Here is a 13,060-nt window from a genome sequence, read left to right on the forward strand (position 1 = left end):
TCTTATTCCTACACAAGAAAGGCACTAGGCTTGTGCTTGCATAGCCATCCCACACACACACAAACACACACACATAAACAGGGCCACTCAGATATATTCTTTAGGAAGCTTTAATCCTTACTAACCTGGTTGCACTAAAGGTAAAAGTAACCCACCATGGCAACTGAAGTGTGTTTATGCGTCTTCTAGTCCCTCAAGCTGAATCAGCCAGAAGAAAATCACCTCAACTACAGCAATAACAGCCATTACCTGCTCTCCCAGACACACTGTTTTGACATGCTTACAGTCTGAGCCACTATAGGTGTCAAGCAACACAATCACCAATTGGTTGTGTGTTTTTGCAGTACACGTGTATGCACAGGCGGTGTTTGTACCCCCGTGTTGGAGCCAACTGTGTGTAGCAGAGCACAGGCATTAGCAAGCTAGCACTGTAAAATCCTTCTGATTTTTTTTTTCTTCCTTAAACATCAAAGACAGAGTCTGACAGGCAAACAGAAATTCTCGCTGTCCAGTTTTGTCTGTCTGACTGCTTGCACTTTCCCTCTGTCGTTCTGATTTTCTGGCTGCACATTTGTTTGCGTGTAATACAGACATTTTACTGTATGGTTTTAGTTCCCCCTCACCAGCCTGCTGCACATGCATGGGCAGTGAAGACTGAATATTACAGGGCATTTAACAGGCTTTTTCTACATTTGACTACATTTCATGATTAATCAAAATCAGTTTGTCACTGTGGTATGCCAGGGTCATGTCTATCCTGCCATTCAAAAAATCTCAATAAATCAAACTCGTCTGAATAACAACTTTCAAAAACGTTAAAATGCATGAATATATGTATAAATGCATAGAAAACGTCATTTCTAAAATTCTACTCAGCCTTTTATTGTAATTGTGGATAGAAGCTAAAGTTCTGGGGGGAAACTCGGATTATATCAAACATAATTCAAGCAAAATAAAGCATAGTCCAGGAGAAAGAGAGGGATCCATCCAACAGGAGCTCTCTGTCAACTTTAAGAAGCCAAAATCATCACAGGCAAACATCCTTCCCATGTCCCATCAAAGTATAGTTTAATAAAGAAAAACGGAGTTGAATATTATATCTCAGTGGAAAATAGACTCAACATATAGATTATTTGGTTGTGTTAGTTTACGTTTGCGAGGAACACTCAAGAGATGATTAAAAACAGTGTAAAGGAAACTAGCTTGTCAGCAGATTACCCTGTGCTCAACAATGTGCTATGAAACATTTAAAGTAATTAATATCTTTAAAATAATACTATTGGCTTACAGCTGGGAGCAAAAGGTGTTCTGAAAAAGCATAAAGGTTCCTCTGCTTCTTACACATGACAATGACAGATCATCACTGCTCAACTGAGCAAAACAGCAGGTCTTGCACTGTGACTGGTGACAGTAAATTGTACTATAATCTATTCCACCTACACACACACACACACACACACACACACACACACACACTGCAAAGCAGTGCAAACACACTTACTTTGAGACGATTCTGACGAAATCCACAAGATAAAGCAGTGAGGGTTGATGGGTTGGGGTAAAGAGGTCAGTGTCAAGATGGATGATGATGTCTCAAACAAACATGAAGGAGAGACTTGAGAAAGCAGAAAGAACTCAAACTATGACCCTGCTGAAGGGGGATGATGAACGGGCAGAAAAATGCTGCAGCTGAACAGGCAAATAGAAAAAGGTGAAGGGTTGAAAAAGACTGATAGCTGGGTGAAAAATGAGGTAAAGTAAGATGGGGATGATTTAAAGAAAAAAGCATGACTACAAATGCACTTGGCTATGACTGATGATTAAATGTAGCTTGATGAAGATTACAGGTTATCTTTAAGGTCAAACTTGATCCATCCCATCAGTGAACCAAAGGATATGGGCTGGAGACCATACGGATGCACCAGTTGCGAGGACAGGTGGTCTGCTTGAGGCAGAAGAAGACCACGGGCGCTAGCTCTGGGAAGGGCACCACGAGAGTGCTCAGGTCACTGCCGATGCTGACATCGTCACCTGGGCCCATTTCCTCAATGATGTCATCAGCCTGCGCCGAGCTGTATTCCTCATTCTGCCCTGGCCCTGCGGAGGAAATGCTCCCCAGCGGCACAGGACACTCCTCGCTCGTCATGGCAAGCCAGCTGGGATCTGAAACACAGAGGAAATTGACACATGGATTACAGAAGCAAAATGACTTTGATAAGGTAAAATTGTGAAATGTTAAACTTGTTAATATTGTACATGTTAACTGAATTATTCAGCTTGAAAGGAGAGTCCTGGGGATACACATACTCTGCCACAGACCATCATAGTATCAACTCACAGACATTTAATGATTGTTTTAGCCCCAAAGGCCCGTTACTCTCCGGCTGTCTCTACCGCCAATGAAACCAAATGCTCTTATCATAAACTCACTTGTCTACATAAGACGATGGATTCCTTAATGATAAGAATCACCCTTTGCTGTCCAACACACACATGGCAGGATACAACAGCGACGCGTAAGTCAGTGTCAACATTCATTGTGCATTCACTGACGATTCATTTAGCTCCATCACAGCGTTGTGGGAAAGGAAATGCCTTTCCTCCACCTACCACTTAACTCATGAAGGAAATCACATTTATCTGTGGGTATAGTGCACAAAAAAGAACATACACACAGGCACACAACAGTGCAATGCTACACACACGCCTGCATATTGAAGCGTTTTTACACGTTGCACAATAATACACGAGGCTGGCTGGAGTGCTGGCTGCTGTCGTGAGTTACTTCTGGCTAGGAAGTGTTTGTGTTTGATTGGGTATTCAAAGCCAAAGGAGGGATAATATTAGAAGTAAAAAGCGCAAAGAAAGACAGAATGACAGAAACTTTGTTCTTTTGGCTTCCTCCATTGGCCGGTAGCAGCCGGAGCCTAAGTGAATGCATGATAACATGCCGGACTTGGTAGTGCTCTTGCTTTTAACTGGCAGCCAAAGGAGGCAGCCAGCAAGAGGCAAGGAGCCAAGAGAAGGCTGGACATGTGCAGAGCTGGACATATGCACAGTCTTTCACACATGCCCACTCACACTGTCTCTCCCTCTCTCTCTCTCACACACACACGGACAAGATCTCATTGTTGAAAGGTTTTTAAACTGGTTTCGGATATAAAAGCAAAGAGGTGGAAGTGACAGAAACTGAAAAGCAACAAGAGGAAGTTTTGTGTGGTGTGGACAGGTTTTTTGTTTTATTGCCACTTTAAAAATGTATGATCACTTTTCTGTGTAGTATCACCAAGGCGAAATTTACCTCACGTTCAAGCTACAAACACGAGCAGATAACTACGAGCATGTATACGTGGGCGTGATTTCCGTCATTTCCATGCATGCATGGATCAGTAAATGTGTTTGTTTGCCCTAAATCCTATAGAGGGATTAAGAGCCAGTGGGAGAAAAGACTTTGTTTTTATAGGGTAATGATATTAAGGGCTATTCATTACAAGGAGAGAAAATAGGACAGCGGTGATTTAGGGGCCGGTATATCTGACAGCTCCGGAGATAATCCTCGGAAGATGTTAAATCAGGTAGAGAAAGCGAAAAAGGGAAAAGTCACCAACTTGAATGTTTGCATATCTCTATATCTGTTTACTGCACATGCTGTCTCTCTAACCGGACTGTAACTTGTCTGTTTTAAATAAGCTTTACCATGGCAACAGCTGCTTCCTGTGGCGGAAGGAAGTTTATTCTTACTCTGTTGTGTTTTATTTCCCATGACAAAGCTTCTTAGGGAGACCCTGCAGCTATTACCGGCGAGTACAATTAAGTAGGAGACAGCTTTGCAGAAACGGTTGGAAGGAGAGTGTTCGTGTGTGTGTGTGTGTGTGTGTGTGTGTGTGTGTGTGTGTGTGTGTGTGTGTGTGTGTGTGTGGTAACGACAGTGAAAAAAAACAAATCACAAAATTGTTTTATCTAACTTCTCTGCACCATAATATCACTCCTACTCATTTGCTGTGATTCTCTCTTTCAAAACACCCCTCCATGCTGGGCAAGCTTCCTCTGTGTTGTTGTGTTTTTTCGTGCATAATGATGATGATTGATGAATGTGTGTGACACGGAGATGCTGAGAGAGACGGAGCGACGGAGAGAGAGAGACCACGCACAAGGCCCTGACTGATGTTTCGCACTGACACATCCACACAGAGACACATTCACACGTTCTCAACATACACGCTCTCGCACATTAACACCCTTAATTGGGGTAACGGATATACAGTCACCCATTTAGCCGCACTATGAGCTAAAGGCTGTGATGAGCCATGGAAAAACTTGCTTTCCCCCTCCCACACACACTCACTGCGACAGTCTGAGACAGACACAGGAAGAGGCTGGATGGAAAATAACAGTAAAAAAACCCAAAAACATATTGTGGATTATTTAGGCAACACACTCTTCAGTGCAGTGATTTCAAACGGCCAGTTTGAATGTAGAAAGCTGTGAAAGGTTGTGTTTTTATTTCTTGCTTAGATTAAAAAATACCCCAGGCATGGAAGTAAAGTCTAAATCTCTCAGTGACTCACTGAATAAGCTCAAAAAAGATGGATGAAGATGAAGAATTTGAGGCTTAAAATAACAACAGTTTGTTGTCTGAATTCTCCATTATACTCGGCCGGTATCTTTGGTTAAGGATTTTTTATTCGTGATATGTAAACCAGTAATCGAGCCTGTTTTTGCAACTAAAATCCATCGATATGACATTTGAATCCTGCTGTGCGACCTTTGCCCGTCTCCAGGCCTTTGAAGCTGTTCACCAAATTAACTGACTCATCTTGAACTGTGACATGAAAGAGCTGTTTTTCAATTAAAACACACACACACACAGAGCGACAATTGCGATTAGCATCATTGTGAATTTGTGCACCACAACAGGGATATTATACTAGCCAATACCCCTTCTAGGCAGCCCGGAGGCATGGCTGCTGAACGACAAATAGAGTATACATGCAGTTTTTACCACTATTAAAAGCCCAGCAAAAAGTATGTTGGTACCTGTGCGTGCTGTGGAGTGACATTAGATTTGGGAAAATATGTGATTGTTTAGGAGAGTCAAATGGTTAACAATGGACACAGTGGTCTTGGGTTGTTTTCACCCCTGCGGTCCATTTAAATGGTTCATTTTTGCCAGTGTGAACACTGTAATCACACAGAGACCCTTTGGAGGAGGTGACCTCAGTAAGGCTCCAAATGAACTACAGGACAGTTTGTTTATGGTGTGATCTCGAGCTTAACCATCTACCTCTCCCGTAGCCACTTATGCTTTGCATTCTCAATGCAGGAAGGTACTATACATGTGCAATCTGTGAAATCACTGTAAATTCTCTGTGTTCTCCAGTAGTGCAGAACACAGCACCTTCTTCCTGTATTTGCTTTTGCAGCTCCCGCCCCAGATACATCTGGCCAATGACTGGACTGAACATTCTCACATGATTTGTAGCAACACACTTTAGTTTGCTTGGAGTTCACTTGGATTTTTCTCAGGGTGAAAATAAACCAAATCATGATGAGTTTGTACATGTTTACAAACTCATCAACTGATTCAGACCAGAGGAAATGAACTATAGGTGTAAAACACTAAGACTAAAGATGGAAATGCAGTATATTGTAAAATTATAAATTGTTATTTCTGCGTGAAATCAGCTCAGTGTTACTTGATGAACGTGTTTTAGCTTGTATGACAGCAGTAGATGTAAAATATATATCGATTACTATACTGTAGCTTATCTGCATCCTGCTCTCAGAGGACAGCAGTCTAAACAGTGCTGCTGAGATCTCCCTCTCCCCAGCTACCGCCTCTGGCTGTCTTGGGGGGATACTGAGGTGTTACCAACCTAGTCGAGAGAAATACTCTCTCCTGCGTGACTTGGGTCTGCTTCAGGGTCTCCTCCAGGATGGACACGCTCGAAACACTTCACCTATGAGTCGTCCAAAATGCCTCGTAGACATCTCAAGTTGCATTTTTGATACAGAGGAGCTGCAAGCCTTTAGGGCCCTCCTGAACAAATAAAGCTCCTCACTCTGTCTCTACAGGTGAACTCAGACATCCTGGTGACTCTCCTTGTATCTACAATCTTATTCTTTCGGTCACCTACAGCTCGTGGGCATAGGTGAGGATAAACCAGAAAACTGACAGCTTCTCCTTACGGCTCAGATCTTTACTTCCCCTACTCGTAAACTCATAAATTTGTTGAGTACATTTACAGAATTTTCAATTTTTGAAGAAAAAGAATGTTTTCACACAACAGCAACAATAATTGAGCCATTTGGAGGTAAAAGGTGAGGCACTGCATCCCTCTGTGTAATGATTAATGCCAGCTGTGTTGCTGTGGAAGACAATCCAAATCAGGAGATCTGGAAAAGAACTGATAGCATATCTGACACATTGTGGCTCATAATCCTCAGTTTCCACAGGGGAAAGTTATTAAAAATTGGCTCCCTGTAATGTTGCATTATGAGTTTCAGAAGTTAGAAAGGCTGGATTGGAAAGTTACCGTGGATTTTTTTTTAAAACCAAAAATACAGCCGAGTTGTGCGTGATGTGTGCTATATCTATATTTGTGGGTATGTAACCAATCTGGGTCCGACAAAGCCCTCTCAGGCAGCAGCCTGAGTGTCACACTTACTTAAAGAAACACCCCATTTCAACTGCACTTAAATTCTCTCACTGTGTCATGGTGAGGTGACACAATATTATCAGCTGAGAACACACACACACACACACAAGTGTACACATAGTCATGTGTGACTGGGCTGAAAAATGAGAACACTGAGCATTGAAAACACGAGGCAGATCCCTGATGATCGGTACTGTCCCAGGTGTGTGTGTGTGTGTGTGTGTGTGTGTGTGTGTGTGTGTGTGTGTGTGTGTGTGTGTAAAACATAATGCACCATTGGTCCATTGCAACACAGACAGTGGCTAATGCTATTAGAATCACTGCAGGGCAAGTATCCCTTGAGAAGACAACTTAGGCTTGCACAAGAACCATACACACCCCCTCACAACAGACAGAGTCACACACACACACACACACACACACACACACACGCACGCACGCACGCACGCACGCACGCACGCACGCACACACACTCCTTGTCGCTTCAGTTAAGGCTGCGCTTCATTCAGTGACCTGAGACAAACCAGCTTTGACACATATTGCTGAGTGATCAAAACAACACATTATTTTGTTACTGAGACTATCAATATAGCCAATGAGAGAGTCTAATATATTTATAAACCAGTCACTGACAGGGGAGCCAGCAGTGAATATGATGGCTGGCTTTTTGACAGCACCATAAAATTGCCTTCTAAAATGTGATAAATGCGACTCTCATATAATGGAGAGGAACATAATTCCCACTCTCCATTTTTACCTCGCCAAGTAAACCCTAATATGTCTACTTTAGGACCATTGTAACATTTAAATATGTCAGCACAAATGGACTTTGGAGTATGATTAAACAACTTTATTGCACACTCCTTACTGGTTTTGACAAACTTGAAAGGACAGCTTAAAGTAATCTCTGCCTTGCCGTTTAAGGTCAACATTCAGTGTAAATTTTGCCTCTCTGAACCATTGTTTTATTTTACACCAGCTAGGCTCCATGCTTTCACCTTCCATCCATCCATTTTCTTTGACTTATCCAATTCTTTGACTTGTGGATAACTCGAGCCTTTCCCAGCTGTCACGGGGCGAGAGATGGGGTACACAGAACTACAAAATAGGTCCAAACAAGTTAGGTATGATGATAACTCTGTGGCTGTGGATATAAAAGCGGATATAGAAGAAAAAAAACACTTCTTCCAAAAATCTTCTTTTGTTTTCGTGCACAAAAAATAGTATAGCAGACTAACAATGTCGTGAGATGATTACAGTAAGTCATAAAATTGAAATAAAGAATATCCAGGAAGATTTTAAGGGTGAAACTGAAAGAACTCATAGTTAGGTCCATATACTTTTAGACACTGATATTTTTTTTTCATTTTTTATCACAATATCAACACAAATTTAAAGTGCAGGCTCTCAGCTTTAATTTCAGGGGTTGAAGACAAACACTGCATCAACCGTTGAGGAGTATCAACCATTTTTACACACAGTGGCTTATTTTTAAGTGCTTAAATGTAATTGTATGGTCAAAAGCCATTAAATGGACAGATGCGAACTATTAGTTGACTTTGTCTTATTAAATTAGGCAGGTTAAGAGTGATTCCAGGTGTGGCATTTGCATTTGGAAGCTGTTGCTATGAGCCCACATGTTTAAAAACGAGTGAAACAGGCCATCCTTAACCTGCTAAATTATTAGAAGTGGCCAGAAAAATGTGTGGTGCATTCTGAGTAATGGTGAGATTGGCACAATGACAAGGGCTGGATATACACAAGCAAGAGTAGTGGATGCTTTCAAGATGCTTTCCATGGTAAAGAACCAACCTCCAGAAAATCCAGCCAAGTACAGAATGTTCTAGAGAGGTGTGGAAATTTCTTCTTCTCATTATCTACTATACAGAGAAGGCTTCATGAGAAAATTCACAAGGTTCAACTCAAGGAGTAAGTCATTTATCATCCCTAAGAACCAGAAGGCCAGATTAGACGTTGCCAGAAAAACTATCCAACACAGCCAAATCGGTTAGGGAATGTTATTCTATGGAGAAATTAAACTAAGATCAAACTGTATGAAAATGTTGTGGGGAAAAGAATTATGGAGAACCCTCAGAATAGCTTTTAATTTGAACCACAGAACATCATCTGTAAAACAAGGTGGAGGCATCATAATGCATGGATATGTGTGGCTTTCAACGCCACTGGATCACTGGCGTTTACTGGCAATATAAAAGAGAGAAGAAGAAGCCCAGTGAGTTCTGAAGTGTGCAGAGATTCACTGTCTGCTCTGATTCAGCAAAATGCAGCAAGTTGACTGGACAACACTTCACAGTGCAGATGGGCAATGAAACAAAACCTTGACAGCGATCCAGGAGATTTTGAGATTTTGAAGGTAAAAGTCTGGAATATTCTGCAATGGCTAAGAGAAGTGCCTGTGAAATAGTTCAGCTACATTTGTAGAAAACAGGACACAGTCTGAATGTGATTAATTAAGTCTTTCACCATTAAGGCAATATTTTTGGTCAGCAGTTTAAGCCCATGTTCATTATAGAAATGCAACTTCACAGCCAAAAAAAAAAAAAGACAAAGAAAAAATAATGTGCCTTTGCCCAAAATTACACAGATCTATTTATTCTAAGAAAGTAAACTAGGCAGAGAACACATTGCATGTGACTGTGTTATGTGGAGGCATGCAGGGATTTCAGTAAATCATGAAACTCTGTGGTTTGTTAGTCTTTAATTACAGTTAGTATCTGGCAACATCAGTGACTGTGACATCAGAGCGTTGCGTCAAACGTATGGTGAATTTGAATGCAAACTTTTATTAGCTTAATTATTAGGAGATTGAAAAATATGACCAAACCTCAACAAAAAAAAAAAAAAGTAAACTCGAAGACTCAAGCCAAGTTCTCGAAATCCACTATCAAATTGTACAATCCTTCACTGGCTTATGGTGGATCAAAGATGGGAAAGAAGAGTTTGTGAGCAACTGCTGTAAACCTCAAAATCAGAAACACCATCATGTACAGAAGAACCTATTTTTCCAGTTTTAAATTCAGCAGATCATCTGAACCCCATGTTCATATCTAAATGCACTGACTTGAGCTGGATAAAAGAAGTGGCTGTTTAATTTATTTCAGTCTTAAATGTAGTTTGCAGCCCATCTGACGACACTACTGCCAATGGGCCTCACCTGCTCTTATTGGCTAGCTGAGGAGGGACATTGAGGGACATAAAAGATAGAAAAGGTTAATCTGCATAATTTTTATTTTTTATTTTTATTTTTATTTTTTTTTATTTAACCTTTATTTAACCAGGAATGTCCCGTTGAGATCAAAGACCTCTTTTTCAAGGGAGTCCTGGCCAAGAGGCAGCACATTTCAAGACAAATACATACGAACAAATAAAGACATAAACAGCAGTGTGTTCTTCATATAAGGGACTCAATCCCTATGCAGGTCACACCACTGCTTGCGCCAAATTGGGTAGTTTGATTTTTTGATTCCATTTTTTTTTTTTTTACCTTGAAATGAGCAAAAATATCCACAACTACTGCAGTGAAATGGGCTGTCCCCTGCAGCCACAGCCAGGCACTTAAAGGTATTTCAGTTAGTAAGTGACATATGGGTGTCAAACCATCTTCTGCTTTCAGCAGCATTATCCTGACTCTGCAGCATTGCCAGAATGGCCCACACATTTGTTATGGATCACAGACCAGCAAGGTGGGCAGATTCACCCCTAATAACCATATGCTGTGCAAAGGTGGCACTTTATTTGGTCCATTTAAAAGAAATAGTTCAGTGTTTACAGATTAGTTCAGGTAAGAAATAAAAACTCTCAGAATAAAGTTGAACAAGTAGCCGTTTTAATTCAACAACAGTGTAAATACACAGTACAAATAAGCAGTGAAAAGATCGCATTATCACCGAAGCGTAAAGATGAACAGAGTGCATTATTACAGCAGAGCCGAATCAGATGCCTTCTGTTTGGCTGTTGTCTCATTTGCTTCTGCATTGAATGAAATGTTTCTAACTGACTGACACCCAAAATAAATTCACTTCATATGAAATGGTTTGCAGCTGCTTGTGGCACACAAGTAATTACAAGCAATCTCTGCCCAGTGCAAAAGATGATGAAGTGGAGCAAAGAAATGAGTCAAAAAAGTCAAACATCAGAGAAGAAGAACTTGGGAGGGACTTGGGGTTCAAATGCATTGTCCATTTTTCTCTTGTTATGGCAGAAAATAAAAATCCCGCTAAAACAAGCTTTGTTTTTTCTGCAGGAACTAGCGGCTTTTCTCTCAACTATGGTTTTTAGTTTCCACAGCAATTAACTTTTTGATCTAAGGAACGGATGAAAGATTGCCTTTGATTCTCCTTTAATCTAGCTTCTTCCTTTTGGAATTTTAAATTTCCAGTTTCCAATTGAGTGTCTTAATCCGCATCCTCTCCCTCCCCTTTTCCCCTCCTCTCATCTTCTTATCCACTTCTCTGCCTTTTTCTCTTGCTCTCATTCTCCATGTTCTTCTACCCCCACCTCTTTCTTTACTTCTGTCTCCAACTGTGTCTCTCTCATTCTATGATGAAGAGGATACTGAGCCCCCTGTCAGAAATCATCTTAAGAGAGTGGCTGCCAGTGGATTACACTGAATCAGTGGCCCAATCAGTTTAATCTGTTTTAACAGCATTAGCTCTGGCAGCCAAGACTATTGCTGTATATAGACTGTATTGAGTGCATCTTTCAGTACTTAAGTCATCCTGAGTTCCCTGCTGTATTAAATCCTTGCCAACACCACGACAAGCTAACGCTAACAACACCTTGCAGTGTGAAAGGGCTCAATATATTAGCATTAGCATCATGTTAACAGCTTTTAGACTAGAGGGAAAGTTAAAGTTCAAGAGCAATGACAGTGGCAGGAGTTTAGACAGGCAGGGAAATGAATGAGAAAGAAGCAAAGAAAGAATGGAACAATAGAAACTGGATTATGGCTTGCTGCACAGAGCGAGGAGACGTCAACCGGAGACCTGAAATAGTTCTGTTAAGCAGAAATTTAAAATGTCAAATCAAATTTGCTGTTTGATTTAGACTTTGCTTTTCAATTTAGTATTAGCTTTAGTTCAATTTAATGGAAATTGCATATTTCTGCATGTCTTTTCTCATATCCCTTGTGACCACAGCTCATTTGTCTTTTCTTTTACTCTCCAATTCACAAACAAAGCTGCCCTTTAATGCACAAGCACTGTCATTTCAATTGGGTTTGGGTCCACATGCAGCTCTCTTGTTCACAAAGGCAGTTTCACATCCCAAACTTTATGTATGTCCCACACAAACAATGAATATAATGCCAATTTATTTATTTATATAACAAATAAACAAGTGTCTCTAACTGTACAAAATCATCCATGCAATGCACTTGTTAGCACTGATCCCTCGTCAGCCTCTCATCTATAAAAATGGTCACTTTTGGCTCCAAAAAAAGGAAAAGAAAAAAACCCCAAACTGTTAAAGTCAAGGCTTTAAAGTGGGACTGCACACAAAGAATGGGTGGTGTCATGGCAGTTTCATCCATCTTTTCATATCCCATCTGTCTGTTTGTAAGATAAAAGCAGAGGACTGCAGAAGACAGAAAACAGAGCTAACACAGTGACTGATCCACATAAGAAAAGCTCCTATCGCGGCCCAGCTTATCAGCGCATTTATTATAAATTCTTATATGTGTGTGCATGTGTAAAGTAAAGTAAAGAGCTTTAGCCTCCGTGCATTGTGGAAAGATTTCTGTGCACACTCTCTTGTGTGTTATTGGCTGATTTATTACAGTCTCCTCCAGTTTCCCAACACAAATCCATACAGGCGAGGGAGAGGAGGTCCAATAATGCTGCCAATGATTTACTATTAGAGTTCTTGCTGTCATTCTTTCACCCTGATAAATAACACACGTTTCCCTCCGGCTGCCTGTGTGTGAGGCAGGGAGAGCTCACACTCATAGGCGTGCCAGATAAAGCAAACGGTCAATCGTATTTACTGGCATGTGAGAGCATCTACTCGTAGCCTGGTAGCTTCAGTGACTGTTTGTGTGTGCTCCAAACCATATCATGCAGTGGTCTGGGTTTTTGCAGCGGCAGGGGGACTGAAGACAATCAATTCACATTAGGGGCAGATTGCCGGACAGCTGCAGGTGCACATATAATATGCGTGCAGTTTGTCAGTGTGAACGTGTGTTTGTGCATATTTTTCTGTGTGCGTTTGAGATGCTGCCTTATGTCAGATAATGGGCTTTGTCCTCTATTCCTCTCGCCTTTGCCATCCACACAAACAAACCATCACGCACAGCCAAACTAGGTAGTAAGTAACAGTAATGAGGACAGTGGAGGCTATCATTGTCACAGGTGTTTCTTAATTGGCCAAAGAACTATGATCTT

At 41.1% G+C, this 13,060-nt stretch overlaps 1 protein-coding gene across 1 annotated transcript in view; it reads right to left on the reverse strand.

Moving 5' to 3' along the window:
- The window catches only part of cacna1ia (calcium voltage-gated channel subunit alpha1 Ia), a 218,723-nt gene that overhangs the window by 157,626 nt on the left and 48,037 nt on the right, over positions 1-13,060 (reverse strand). Inside the window, exon 2 of the mRNA XM_080904516.1 lies at positions 1,915-2,163. Within this exon, the coding sequence (XP_080760642.1) occupies positions 1,915-2,146 (232 nt within the window). The 5' untranslated portion in view covers positions 2,147-2,163. The remainder of the gene's footprint in view (positions 1-1,914; positions 2,164-13,060) is intronic.

This window comes from Rhamphochromis sp. 'chilingali' (assembly GCF_963969265.1).
Source record: "Rhamphochromis sp. 'chilingali' genome assembly, chromosome: 15".
Taxonomy (NCBI): Eukaryota; Metazoa; Chordata; class Actinopteri; order Cichliformes; family Cichlidae; genus Rhamphochromis; species Rhamphochromis sp. 'chilingali'.